The following is a 14,640-nucleotide window of genomic DNA, read 5'->3' on the forward strand; positions in this document are numbered from 1 at the left end:
TACCACAAAGGAAATACATTTATTCAGAATGATGTTCTTTTTTTCCCCACTTTTGAAAAAAAAAATCCTGACATCAAATAAAATGAGCACTTTCATATACACAGAACAGAAATTGGATTGTACATGAAAGTACAAATATCTGTTATGTACAGCTTGCTTTTCTTTTTAAATATATGATAAATTCAGCATGTTACTTTTAAAGATGTCCTGCCTCTGGTTCCTTCTGGCCTTGCTTCTGTTCTTCTTTGGTATGTTTCCAAAACACATTTGAAGAGCCTCTTTTTTTTTTTTTTAAAGCCCTATCCATACCTTTACTCTTCCTTCCTATCCCACATTCTCAAATTGAGAAGAAAAAAAAAATTATTGTAACAAATGCTCATAATCAGGCAAAATGAATTCTCATATTGGCTATATCCAAGAAAATGTATGTCTTTCTGCAATTTGTCACTTTTCTGTCAAGAGGTAGGTAGCATGTTTCTTCAATAGACTTCTAGAATTGTGGCTGATCATTGCACTGATGAATATTCTTAAGTCTTTCAAAGCCATCTTAGTTGACCATCAAATAACTGTTTTTTCTAGATGTTGACTAACTATCTCTTTAATGTGTGAAGTCACTGATTTTATCTGGAGGAACAAAAGTTCAACATTAAGGGAAATAATGAAAAAAAGTGGGATGGAAGGACTGTTAAATCTCAAATTATACTACAAAAACATCTGAAGTGTTTGGTATTGGATAAAAAAATAGAAAAATTACCACGGCTAAGATCATTTTCCCAGTAGAAAGGATGGGCATAAAATGAGTTAAATAACTGTGCCATCTCACTATTTATCATCTTACTCACGAAGGGGTGGTTCAATCCCTTCTTTGATCCTCATTTTTTCTCAATGTAACTTAAAAGAAAAAAAAAGAAGCCCCCCTTTTTTTGTCCTTTGCATTAGCTTTGCTTGGCAGCTTTGGCTCAACCTAACCCCGGTCTTACAGGACCTTAATATACTTTTATTTGTCTTCCACTACTTGCATTTGTTTCCATCTTCCCTAAATGTACTTGCCTTTTCTTACATTCTATGATGAAGGTCAATTCCCTGTGCATCTATGTGAGTTTCCTTTAGAAAACACAGCCATTTCTATCTAAAGAATTTCATTCTTGACAGCCTCCCATCTTCTGGGGCTGACTTCCCATGTAGAATTTTATTCTTTGGGTTCCTATCTATCTTCTCTAAATCCTTTTAAATCTGCTTTCCTAAGATCTAGGATGCATTTTAAATCTATTTTTCCAAGATCTAGGATACATGCCATATTACTTCTCATATTCCACTTTTCTTTCACAAGTGGAGTGGTCATTTCCTTTCCCCACCCTGTTACCATCACTTCCACCCCCAGCAACACCTTCCTCTTAGTTGGTGAAAATCAAAAGCAGAATAGAATTTCCCTTTGCTTGTCCCTTCACTTAAAAGCTCCGTAGTTGGGACTGTTAATATTATATTATGATGTTAAAGCAGGTAGCTAGCTAGCTAGGTAGAACAGGTGATAGAGCACCGACTTGGGATTCCAAATTCGAATGCTGCCTCACTTTCTAACTGTGTGATACTAAGGACAAAAGTCCCTGAGCCTCTCAGGCTGTTTCCTCGCCTGTAAAATAGGGGAGGAATGATAGCTCCCAACTCACAGGGTTGCTGTTAAGGATCAAATGAGTTAAGTTATATAAATGTTATGTAAATGCTAGCTATGATAAATGATGATTTCAGTCCAACATAAGGAAAAACAACCAACAACTAGTCTAGCCCAGTGCCTGGCCCATAACAGACGCTTTACTAAATATGCTTGTTGACTTGACTTGATTTATCAGACGTGGGATGGATGTGGAAGGATGCAGACGGCTCTTCTGCTTAAGACTGGTAGGATTGAACCGTGAACCCATAGAGGCCAATGTTGGTCGGGTCGAAAGAAGCTGCCAACAATAACGATATTATTGCTAATAATATCGTTGTTGCTAACAGTATTTCTGCTCACAGTAATAACTGTCGGACAGCAAGCTGCAGGCTCCTCGGTGAGGCTAAGCTCCCCGGCCCCGGCCGCGGTGTGGGTATTGCAGGAGGTGACCTCCAAACGTCCCTCGTATCCCAACCACAGCTGCAATCCCTTCCCCCACCCCCACTTTCCCCTGTCCCAAAGTCCCCAGTGCTCCGTCCTAACCCCCGAGGTGCCCCGATGTGCCTGCGCTCCCTCTACTCCCGCCACCAACACAGGCGGGGAACCATATCTTCTGCCCCTAGCTAGGACGGACTACGACTACGCAGACGGGAGGGGGAGGTGGCGAGGAAAAGGCTCGGGCACCGGAAGAGGACACGAGTACTTCCAGGTCAGACGCCGAGAGGGCCAACATGGAACCTCGCGCATCTGCGAGGCTAGCGGAGCTGCTGTGCAGTCGCTAAGACCCGGGCATCCGCCGCCGCCGCCGCCGCTCGGCCCGGTCTGGCCTTTGCCGGGACCTCCCCCCACCGCCCCCTCCCCTCCCAAGGTCCGCCCCCTCCCCTCTCCTGCCCGGCGGGTCCCGGCGAAGCTGCCTCCGCCATGTCAGTGCTGGGCGAGTACGAGCGACACTGCGACTCCATCAACTCCGACTTCGGGAGCGAGTGCGGCGGCGGCTCCGTGTCCAGCCCCGGCCCCGGCCCCGGCTCGGCCGCCCGCCCCGGTGGCGGCTTCCCGATGGAGCAGGAGGAGTTGCATTACATCCCCATCCGCGTTCTGGGCCGGGGCGCCTTCGGGGAGGCCACGCTGTACCGCCGCACCGAGGTAGAGCGCAGCCGGAGCCCCCGTCCCGCCTGCCCGCGGCCTTCCCTTCCTCCTCTTTCTTTTCTCCCGGCTTTCCCTCTCCCCTTCCCCTTTCCCCTTCTCCTTCTAATCGCCCCATCATCTGGGTGTGGAAACTGAGGCTCTTCATCTCACTTCCTCAGTTTCTTCATTTGTAAAATGAAAGAGCTCCACTATATTGTCTCTAGAGTCCTTTCTCAATTCTAAAAAAAAAAGAGTCCCCTAATTCCTTCCATTCTCCTAACTCTTCTTTTCCCCCCTATTTTTCTCCTCTACCTTTTCCTTTCTCCCGTTATCTTTTCTTCATCTTTTCTCCTTTCCCTGTTTATTATCTCCATCTTGGAGATGTAGAAATTGAGGCTCTTCATCCCTCCGTTCCTCAGTTTCTTCATCTGTAAAATGGGGGAGCTCTACTTGATTACCGCAAGAGTCCTTTTCAACTGTAAACAGAAAAAAAAAGAATTTCCCTAATCCTTCCCTTTCCCTTGTGCCTAACTCTTCCTCCCTCCCAATCTTTCCCCTCTTTCCTTTTTTTCCCCTGTTCTGTTCTCTGTTCCTCTTCCTTTTTTTCCCTTTCCCATCTATTGTCCCCATCCTATAGATGTAGAAAGAGAGGATGTTAATCTCCTTGTTCCTCATTTTCTGCATCTGTAAAATGAAGGACCTCTCCAGTCCTTTCTCAACTCTAAAAAAAAAAAATTTTCCATAACCATTCCCTTTTCCTTTTTTTTCTAAGTGCTCCTTTCCTTCCTTCTCTTTTCCCTTACCTTTCTCCCCCCCTTCTTTTCCCTTTTCTGTTCCCTTTTCTTACCTTTTGTAGAGCATTTTTACCCACCTACTGTCTTGTCCCCAACATCTGTAGCATCATCATCTCCTAACTAGAGCTCAACATCAGTTTAATATTTATCAGATTCCCATAGGGCATGGTCCCTGGTGTCATCTTCACTATTTAACTTAAACATCACCTTCACTAGGAGACAAGTTTCATTAGTTACCTGCCATCTTGATAAAGTTTGAACTAGGGCATTGTCATGAATGCCTGTTGTCTTTCCTTCCCACTAATTAATTTTTCCTTCCTTTAATACTATTCCAAGTCTCCAAACAACTTTTTGGTAGTATATTTCCCAAATGGCCAGATCTCTCAGTATTCTTCCCAGTCTTATGCCTTTCAACCCCCGCCACCCCCCCCAAAAAAAGTCCTTGCAGTTATTGCTTTTAAATTCTAACATACCCACGCACCTGCGACTGTTCTTGAAGGCCATTGGGAAGTTCCAGCTGCTTTAGAATTCTGGTTGGTTTCTCCAGCAGTGTTTATCATAAGAAGGCTTTACACTGTATTGATGACTCAGAGTCCTGAAGTAAGCTAAGGACTTTTGGTTGTACCCCTAAAGCCACATGTTACAGATCCAAAGAAGTACAAATTCTGAACACTTAAACATATATTGATGACCCGAATGTCTTTGAAGCATTACTTTTTGTTCATATTTCTCTGTCTTGAACTTAAGCCTTGGTTTGTATTTGTAGAATTTAGAGCCGATTGGAGCCTTAAATGGTTTAGTCCAGTTTCTTCATTTGAGGATGAGGAAGCTGAGACCTTCAAAGAATTAGTGAAAAGAGAAGTAGGGGCAGAAGAAACCGGTTAGGTAATTATTTAGAAAGGTCTTTTCCCCCCATACTAGGACTTTTTGAAGAGGCCCATAAATATCCTGTTTCATGAAGCGTCTTTTGTGAAAGGATTGCAGAAATGCTTTGAAAAAGCAAAAAAAAAAATGTATTTTGCATTTGTAAGATATTGTTATTTCTCTGTTCTTTAATTTGCCCTCACTGTAAGATTGTTGGGAAATGAAAGGTATTGTCTGACTGAGGTCAGAGAGCTGGCCCAAGAGTCAGGTAAGACTTGAGTTCAAGTTCTATCTCTGACACATACTGACTCTGTGACCTTGGGCAAGTTACTTAAACTCTTTATGCTCTAAACCAGAGGTCTCAGGTTCTGTGCAGGCAGCTGGAAAAACTACCAGAACCAGATTAAAATATAATCAGGAAATGCAACATGTTAATTTGTGGTTTTCTAAGACAATGTGACACTGCAGGGATCCATATCCTTTTGAGTTTAACACCATTGTTCTGAGCAACTCTCTTAGATTCTAAGTGACAGAGAACGTGCCAGTCTGCATTGATAGGCGTTTCCTCATAGAGTAGTTCCCCATGTAATTGAAATTATAGATTCAATTCTGCTCTCTACCTCATATTTATATACACTTTAAGGCAATGGTGTCAAACTCAAATATAAATAAATCCCTGTTGGCCATATATTGACTTAGGAAACCACAAGTTAACATCTATGCTGTATTGTATTTTTATTTTGTTAAACATTTCCTATTTACATTTTAATCTATTTCAGGCCTGCTGCTGTTTGCAGCCTGTGAGTTTGACACCTCTGCTTTAAAGTTTGAAAAGCCTTTTCTCCAGAACTGTCCCATAAGGCAGGTAATATTAGTACTGTTATTCTCATCTTGTAGATGTAGAATCTGAGGCTCTTCATCCCTCTGTTCCTCAATTTCCTCATCTGTAAAATGAAGGTACTCTACTTGATTAGAATCCTTTCTCAACTCTAAAAATTTCTAGAAGAAATGAATTTTTGAGCTTATTTCAAGAGTTAGAGCAATTTTTGGGCAGGGGGAGTGAAAGGGGAGAGTAGCAGAAAGCTAATTCTAGACCTGGGGAGTGGCAGGTGGGTTTACATAGCTAGACAAGAGGATTTGTGAAGGGGTATGGTAGGAGACAGAATGAGAAGGTAAAGTAAGTGCCTTGACTGAGTTTGTACTTAAGCTACAAGCTAAAGAGGATGACTGAGCCGAGCCACTAACTTAAATTTTATAACTTAACTTGAACTTTCATGTTAATTAAGAAGTTGGAATTAGAATGGTTGATGCTCTCTTAACAAATATAGCATATGTAAAATGCTTTGCAGACTTTAAAGGGTATATAAGTGCTAATTATCATTACTTCCTGCCTCCCTCTTACCTCTTCTACCACCACTATTCTTGTTGTATCGCTCTGTTGGACGTTTACATTCTATCCTAGTCCATGTTTTCTACCTTGTTGCGGACCTAGATCTTGCATTTCATAAATCAGCTGGCATACCCAACAGTTTTTTGTTTAATATTTACCATTCCCTAACCAAAGATTACTAATACAAATAATTATATATAGTCTCTGCCTAAAGTCTGTTTTGTTTCTTTTAAAGGAAAAAAATTAAATAAGCAAGTGTTTGTCCATCTGGCCTTTCTAGGCTTGTGGACGCAGATGTGGATTCATTGACTTCCAGGAAAGAAGAAAGCACCATACTTATGTTACTATGTTGTAGGATGACTCATTGGTTGTGTGGAAGGAAGTTGATTTGACCCGATTGTCTGAGAAAGAACGTCGTGATGCCTTGAACGAAATTGTTATTCTGGCTCTGCTACAACATGACAACATTATTGCCTACTACAATCACTTCATGGACAACAACACCTTGCTGATTGAACTAGAGTATTGTAATGGTAAGCAGAGATCTTAGTGACACTTCCTCTAACATGCTTTTATTAATTGCACAAAAGAACTGTCATCTGTAATACGGAGTTTAAATGTTTTCAAAAGAAGTAATGGTCCCCAGAATGTTTTGAAATGATACAACAAAATAAATGGGACTATTAATTGTTTCTGTGTTTATTAATTTCTGCCACAGTGTCATAGCTTTGTCTCTGAAGCATAATTCTTAGACATTTTTTTTTAGCAATTTTTGTTTCAGCACATTATACAAACCTCCACCACAATCCCATTCGAATCCCCCCTACAATGTACAACCCCCCAAAACAGTTAAGTAAAATAACATGAAGAGAGTACTTGAAACTGACAGTACCTTTTCCCATCATTTAATAGAAGGAATGGAAATATACTTTATAACAATCTTGTCTCATGTTTTTGATCAGAGTTTTCTTACCATTTAGGGATGTTTTCATTTATATTCTTGTAGAAAGTTGTAGTAATTGTGTTTATTGTTATTTAGATTCTACTTTGTGTTCTCTCTGCGGCCCTTCGTACAAGTCTTCCTGTATTTGAAATCTTTGGCTTGCCATTCCATGTGGACCACAGTTTGTTGAGCAGTTTTTCAGTCTTGGGCACATTTTTTTTGCTATTACAAAAAATGCTGCTATGAATATTTTTGTGCAGATCAACCGCTGCCAGATCTCTTCTGGATATCCTATAAGCATCTCAAATTTAGCATGTTCAGCTTTCCACCCCAACCTCCCTTAATCTGCTTTTCCTCCAAAATGTTTCTCTAAAGAGCACTTCCAGCCTCCCAGCTTCACAACTGCACAGTCACCTTACCTCTTCCTTCTTCTTCATTCTCCATATGTAGTCATTGACAAGTTTTGTCTTTTGCACCTACACAACATTTCTTTCATCTGTCCCTTTCCATCTGCTCATACAGTCATGACTTTAAATGGGGTAGCAAGGTGATGGAGTGGATAAAGTAATGGACCTAGAGGGAACTCAGGAAAACCTGAGTTCAAATTCAGCCTGTTACATTTACTAACTGTGTGACCCTGAGGAAGTCACTTAACCTCTGTTAGCCTCAGTTTCATCATCTATAAAATAGAGACAAAAACAGCACCATCCCAGAGTTATCTTGATGAATGAGATAATATTTGTAAAGCACTTAAAGTGCTGGGCACATGGTAAGTGCTGTATAATTGCTAACGATTAGCTGTTCTTATAAATTCATTCCCTCATCACCTCTCACTGTAAAAGCCTTCTGATGAGTCTTTCTGTTTCTATTTTCTCCATTCTCTAATCCATCATCCATATAACTGCTAAAATAAGGTCATAGGTCCCTAAGTCATGGATCCAGCCAGGTTGCTGTCTGCTCAAAAACTTTAGTAGTTCCTCATTGTTTCTAGAGTAAATTACAAACTGAAAATTTACAAACCTGAAAATTTAGGGCCCTCCATAATCTGGAACGCCCTTCCACCTATTTTTCCTACCTTATTTATTACTTTTCCCCTTCATGAACTCTAGATTGCAGCCAAACTGTGCTCCCAGCTGTCCCCGAACTTGACAGTGTCTCTTGCCTCCATGCATTCACATAAACCATTTCCCAGACCCAGAATGCTCCTCACCTCCACCTTTCAGAATTACTGGCTTCCTTTAATTCTCAGCTCACATGCTACCTCCTTTGTTGAAGCCTTCTCTGATCTACCCAGTTACTAGTGCTCTCTCATATTTCCTTGTACTATAGCACTTATATGTGTATATATCATAATTCCTGGAGAAGAATGGAAACTTTTCAGTGGTAGGTACTGTTTTCTTTGTATCTTTGTTATTCCCAGTGCCTTGCATAGAGTAGTTACTCAATACATTTTTTACTGAATCGGAGTATAAAACCAAGAGTACAATTGTTGGGTCAAAGAGTATGAACAATTTTGTAACTTTTCTTGCATAATTCCAAATTGTTTTTCAAAATGGTTGAACCAGTTCACCAATTCCACCAGCAATGAATTATGTTGTCTGTTTTCCTATTGCCCCTTTAATACTGAATTTTTCCATCTTTTACTATTTTTTTCCAATTTGGCAACCAAAAGGTGATAGCTCAGAGTTGTATTAATTTGAATTTTTCTGATTACTGATTTTAAGCACTTTTGTATGTGGTTGTTGGTATTTTACTTTTCTTCTTTTGAAACTATTTGTATCCTTAGACATTCTCTGTATTTGGGCTCAGTTCTTAATTTCATAGATTTTTGCCAATTACCTCTAAATTTTGAATATGAGACTTTTTTTATTGAAGATGTGTTGTTCAAGGGTTTTTATTCCTTAGTCTATAACTTCTAGCTGCATTTATTTATTTTTTTTTGGTACAAGAGATTTTTATTTATATGTAATCAAAGTGGGCTATTTGGTTTTTATAATATCTGTCATATCTGGTCATAAATTCATCCCCTAACCATAGGTATAAGAGCACTAACCTTATATTCTCCTCTAACTTTATAATAATATGACTTTGTATATTTAGTTCATTTATCCATTTTCCTTTTTAAGTTGTTCCATTTGTCGTTATGGCCAAATAATCCATTATGTAGTGATCAGCCTGTGAGGAAATCCTCAGTTTAGAATATCTCGTTTTGGTAGGGAGATTCAGGAGTTAAATAATTTTCTCTTAGTCTGTAAGTTCTTTGAATACAAGGATCTCTTAACCTGAAATTTGTATCTCACCGGTACGTAATAGAAAGCTGTATACAAAGTAGGTGCGTAATAAGTTTGTCTTGTTTCTTTTCCCTCTTCGGAGAAAGGTCTTAAGAGATTTTTTCAGATAATTTCACTTCTCATGTGTATGGATTATTCTAGATCCTAATCAAACCTAGATCTGGAAAGTTGTATTGTGATTTTAGGAGTTAGTAGAAGTTGCAGAAAGTTAATTTCTTCACCATGGTTCAGATAAATGAAAGCAGATGATAAGAGTTAATGAAACTTTTATTTGCTAAATTTCAAGGAATTAAAGATGCAAAGTTTAGCTAAGCTTGAAATATGGTTTAGAAATGCAAGTAGAAAGTAAGGCAGTCTTAAAGGGAAATGTGAAGGAGAGAGTTAATCAAAACCACTTAGTTGGCAGGAAGAAGGTAACTTAGGTAGCAGTTAATGATTGGGGGAGAACTTAAGGATGGAGCCTACGCACAGGAACATTTTTCACTTAGCAAGGAAAAAAAAAAATCTGGTAAAAGGACCTAAATATGCCAAAACATCTCATCAGCAGAAAAGGTTGGTAAAGGAATATCAGAGGAAGCAAAATAAGTGATATTAATCATATCAAGGCCTGATCCAAAGGAGCTGTTAAGATCCTTGCCCCCTTTAAATCTTAGGATCAATGTGACCTGAGTTTTATTTACTGTATCCAGTACTTTCAGTTAAAGATCTTTTGTACTCTGTCGTCTTTTCTAAAAATACCACCTTTGCTTTTTGGACAGTTAATTTACTTGTTGTTGTAGTAAGGAACTCTTCTTTAGGGCAGTTGTGTTCTGTGGAACCATAGTAATTTATGTAAGGTGCATTGGGATTTCATGAGAATTTTAATATTTTCCTCCTAAAATGTTAAATATGAAATTATATACATATATATGTGTGTGGCAATAGACTTAAAAATAGACTTTCCAGTGTGACAATAGACTTAATTCCCTCTATTTTGAATTAAAATTTCCTTGACTTGCCTACCCTGTTTTAGGGGTATTCCTCAGTTTCCTCTAAGCAGTATTTAGGGGTTCCATCTACATGTTTTCAGACCCAGAGTTTTCCATAGTTTGGGAAATGCTGCCTGAGAGAAAATTTTGATGTAAGGTATTTAAAAAGTGAAAAGCCAAGAGATGTTCTTTCCTGTGAGGAAGCTTTGAGAGTTCTGCCTTTCCTGTGTGGGTGGATAAAGCACCAAGAGTTAAAGGAGCTAAACATCAATCTGTTAACTAAGCAGAGCTTTTCTCTAAATGTTCTTTTTTCCATTGTTTAATTTTAGGAGGAAACCTATATGATAAAATCCTGCGTCAGAAGGACAAATTGTTTGAGGAAGAGGTATTTCAGATTAATGTGGAAGGGGCAAGAATTGTTCTTTAATAATTCTAACTTCCTGGGGTTCTTTGCTTATGTTTGCTCTCCTCTCACCTGCTCCTCTCAGTCTGCTGTCAAGCCTTTCTAGGTTTGGGATAGTCAAGGGACTAAAAGAGTACAGTCTCTCGTGAAGATGAGGGCTGTCTGTAGCTGCTTTTAAGTTTTTCCTCCCAGAAAATGATGCTTTATGAGCTCTCCCAGGCTGTGTTTCTGCTTAAAGATTGCTTTGTTATCTATAGCTCTCCTTAGAAACCTCCTTAGGTTTCTTGCCAGCATGTATCATTCCAAAAGTTCACAAAAGTCTGTCATTGGTATACTTTGTAACTGCATTAAAGCTATGATGGTGATCTGCTTTTACCTTCCATGTCTGCTCTTCTGTCATGTACTACTCAACCAACAAGAAGGACATTTACTTTGACTCCAAATCCAACTTTGGCTGCAGCTTCTTTTGTGTTTTCTTTTCAGTGAATTTATTCATTTCAATACAAAATCTAATTTCTTCTGTCTTTGTAGATGGTGGTCTGGTACCTGTTTCAAATTGTATCAGCGGTGAGCTGCATCCATAGAGCTGGGATACTGCATAGGTAATGAATGAAGAGAAGTTCAAAGAACTAGGGACCCATGGTTGGAAGAGGGTAAAATAGACAGTGCTTTCATGAGCATTTTTTCCACAGAATAAAATTTAGAGATGAAAGAATGACTAATGGTGGGTGTCATCCTTAGTTCCTGAGGTTAAACCATGTTTGTGCTATAGATACATCTTCCTAATGAGCTAAGCACTAATTAAGACTATTAGTGTTCATTTGTTAGTGAAAGCTGTAAACTTTAGAGTTCAATAAGTTCATGAACATGTCCCATGCTTACACAGGAAATTGTGTTAGGTTCATTAAAATGCAAAGCAGGTGAGCCACTCTGACAATTAGAAAGCACTCTTCTTTTGTGCTTACATTATTTATTTTTGTTTAAATAAAACATTCTTATTTTTCCTGTTAATGACAATCTATATTGTCATTATTTCCTAATCAAGGAATAAGGCCATTTTGAGACTGTCTAATCTGCAGACTTTTACTGAGTAAATCATTAACCAATGGAGATTAATTATAGTAGTCTTTTTGATAGTTGTTGAGTGGTGATTCTTGCTTGCTACTTTTTTTCTCAGAGCAATTAGTTTTATTACTATGAATTGTACACATTCTTCAGCAAGGGAAGCTGAAGAATGAACTAGCTTACTTTACGCTGATCATATATAAAACATATTTAGAAATGTAGCCTGTAAAGGCAGTGATGATACCATGCTACATTGCTTGCTGGGACTTAGAGTCTCTTTCCCTTGGTATGATAAAGACCCTGAAACTAATCAAAGGTAAGATAGCAAAATGACTTTCGTGTCTCTTGATCTGAAGCAGCTGTTTGCCAGAAAGTTGTGCTTAACAAAGGCAGCTTAGCCCAAAGGACTAAAGTGACATAGAACATGGTTTTTATCATCTTTCTCTCCCACCTTTCTGGGGATTCGTTGGTGTGGGAATCGTTCCTTTCTTTGGAGAGTTTAAAGATTCGAGTTGTTTGTTCTCTTTTGGATGTTAAAATACAGTGTGTTAGGGTGATAGTCTTTGCATTGAGACTTTGACTAGAGTCTCATAGAGGATCTGAGTAGTAACATGATAGTGCTTGTACTGCATTAATAGTGTCACTAGATTGGTTACTTTGAACTCTAAAGAAAGAAGATAAAAAAGAAACTAATACAGGGATTTAATGTGGATTTTTTTTTCAGAGATATAAAAACTTTAAATATTTTCCTAACTAAGGCAAATCTAATTAAACTTGGAGATTATGGGCTGGCAAAGAAACTTAATTCTGAGTACTCCATGGCTGAAACTGTAAGTATATATTGCCATTATATTAAGTTAGTGGTTTTTCCCTTTTCTTTCTACTGTAGGATATAGAAATTTTGCATCCTCTGTGGCATAGACTCTATGCCATCTAGTTTATATAATCCTAGACCTAGAATTGGAAAGGACCTTAAAGGCCATTGGGGCAGCCCCTCGTTTTACAGATGTGAAAACTAAAACGTACAGAGGTTAAGTGACTTGCCCAAAGTCATAAAATTAGTGTCAAAGGTAGGCTTTGAACTCAAATCCTCTTCCTTTGGAGCCAGTGCAATGCTATTTCCACAGCACTACATGTTTCACAGTCCTCAAGCCAGAATTTCGTAGTAATTCAGCCAGAGGCAAGTTTTCAGGAGTCTTTTTTCTTGTATTTGCAATGTCTTTTTAATGTTTCTACTTGCAGGAGTCTTTGTCCGTACACAGCCCTATTTTTACATTCCCCAGAATACCATCTAGTTATCATTGTTGTTCAGTCATTTCAGTCGTGTTTGGCTCTTTCTGACTCATTTGGGATTTTCTTAGATAAGATACTGGAGTGATTTACATTTCTGTCTCTAGCTCATTTTCCAGATGAGGAAACTAAGGCAAGCAAGGTTAAGTGACTTGCCCAGGATCACACAGTGAGTAAGTGTCTGAGGCCAGGTTGGAACTCAGGTCTTCCTGACTCCAGGCCTGGTGCTCTATCCACTTTGCCACCTAGCTGCCCTCCATCTAGTTATAAACTGATCTAAACTTTAAAAAGTTTTACTTTTTAAAAAAATTATTAATATCCTCCCCTTCCTAGGATCTTTGGCAATTTTCAATGTGTGTGTATTTTATATATGTGTGTATCCCCATATATGTATATGTAGGTATATATGTGTGTATACACACATACACACACACACACACAGAGTGGTGCTGTGGATCAAGGTGTTTGAAATCTCTCTGTGTCTTCTATTTCAAAGTTCCTAGCTCAAAGATAAACCATAAGGAACAAATGAAAACCAATATTTAGAAAACAGTCTATTTAGAAGCATTTGACATAGACTAAGCTATAGGTTCCCCATTCTACCTTGATCTCAAAGTAACATCTGTAAAAAAGATAGTGATTCCTATACTTTAGGAATTGTTTAGAATGTTCATCCTTGTAGGAGTCATAAACTCTATTGATCATTTCATTTTACAGTTGTTCAGTTGTTTCAGTCCTGTCTGACTCTTTATGACCCCATTTGGAGTTTTCTTGGCAAAGATACCGAAGTGGTTTGCCATTTCCTTCTCTCTCATTTTACAGATGAGGAAACTGAGGCACACAGGGTCATACAGCTAGTAAGTGTCTGAGGTCATATTTGAGCTCAGGTCTTCCTGACTCCTGGCCTGGTGCTCTATCCACTGTGCCGCCTAGCTGCATGGTCAGTTTACAGTGCTTCCTTTAAAAGAATTTTTTAAAATTTCAGTAAATTAAAATATCAGACAATTTCTAGACATCCACAGAAGTAATTGGAAACATTCTGGGGGTGAACTAGGTTTGCAAATCACTACTTTAGGGACTCAGACTGTTTTGGATGGTGACAGCCAGCTAGTGAGCTTGCAGGGAGAGAAAGACCATTATTGAGGCTTGAATTTATGGTTGCCTTTGATCAGTTAAAATTCAAGAAAAAAATTATATAGAAACAGAAAACTTATCATAACCTTTCTCTTCTAAGAAATTTCATCTGCCTTGCTGCCTCTTATTCATACCCTTCCCTCATCTTTACCCATTAAAATTCTACCCATCTTTTAAGACCTAACTAGAGTTGCCCCTCCTCTGAAACCTTCCCTGATTTGTCTAGTGCTAGAAAATTGGAAGTTCTCTTTCCTTTGCCTTTACCTAGAATTTTGTATATCTCTCATCTGCACTTACCACATTCTATTTTGTGTTATAGTTATTTGTGTTCCATATCACCTCTACTATGTCGTACACTCCACAAGATCAGGAACCTTATCTTTGTATCTTTTCCAGCATCGAATGGTGTTGTACTCATAGTAGGTACTTGTTTGTTGAGTTAAACTGAATAACAGCAAAAATAGTGACTCTCAAACTTAGTAAAAACAAGTCCATGCTGGAGCATTCCTATCTATTAGGATATGAAGGACTATATATTGATGGACCTAGAACATGTTTTCAGAACCATTCTAGTAGTTGAAAATACTTGTCAGAATAGGAGCAAATGAAGGAAGCTGGATTATTGGAGTAGATATAAAATTGGATTATCATAAAAGTTGCTTTGGAAACAGTGAATTTTAGTTAGAATAGCTATTAACTCCACCAAATCATTCTGTTCACCC

General features: G+C 38.7%; 1 protein-coding gene across 1 annotated transcript in view; it reads left to right on the forward strand.

Annotated features, from left to right (window-relative positions):
* The first annotated feature begins 2,521 nt into the window (after positions 1 to 2,521).
* NEK9 (NIMA related kinase 9) overlaps positions 2,522 to 14,640 on the forward strand; it is a 37,505-nt gene continuing 25,386 nt past the window's right edge. Inside the window, 5 exon segments of the mRNA XM_027844675.1 lie at positions 2,522 to 2,794; positions 6,180 to 6,357; positions 10,356 to 10,411; positions 10,961 to 11,031; positions 12,219 to 12,324. Of these exon segments, the coding sequence (XP_027700476.1) occupies positions 2,573 to 2,794; positions 6,180 to 6,357; positions 10,356 to 10,411; positions 10,961 to 11,031; positions 12,219 to 12,324 (633 nt within the window). The 5' untranslated portion in view covers positions 2,522 to 2,572.

The sequence above is a fragment of the Vombatus ursinus genome, unplaced genomic scaffold, assembly GCF_900497805.2.
Source record: "Vombatus ursinus unplaced genomic scaffold, bare-nosed wombat genome assembly UNPS02014945.1, whole genome shotgun sequence".
Lineage (NCBI taxonomy): Eukaryota > Metazoa > Chordata > Mammalia > Diprotodontia > Vombatidae > Vombatus > Vombatus ursinus.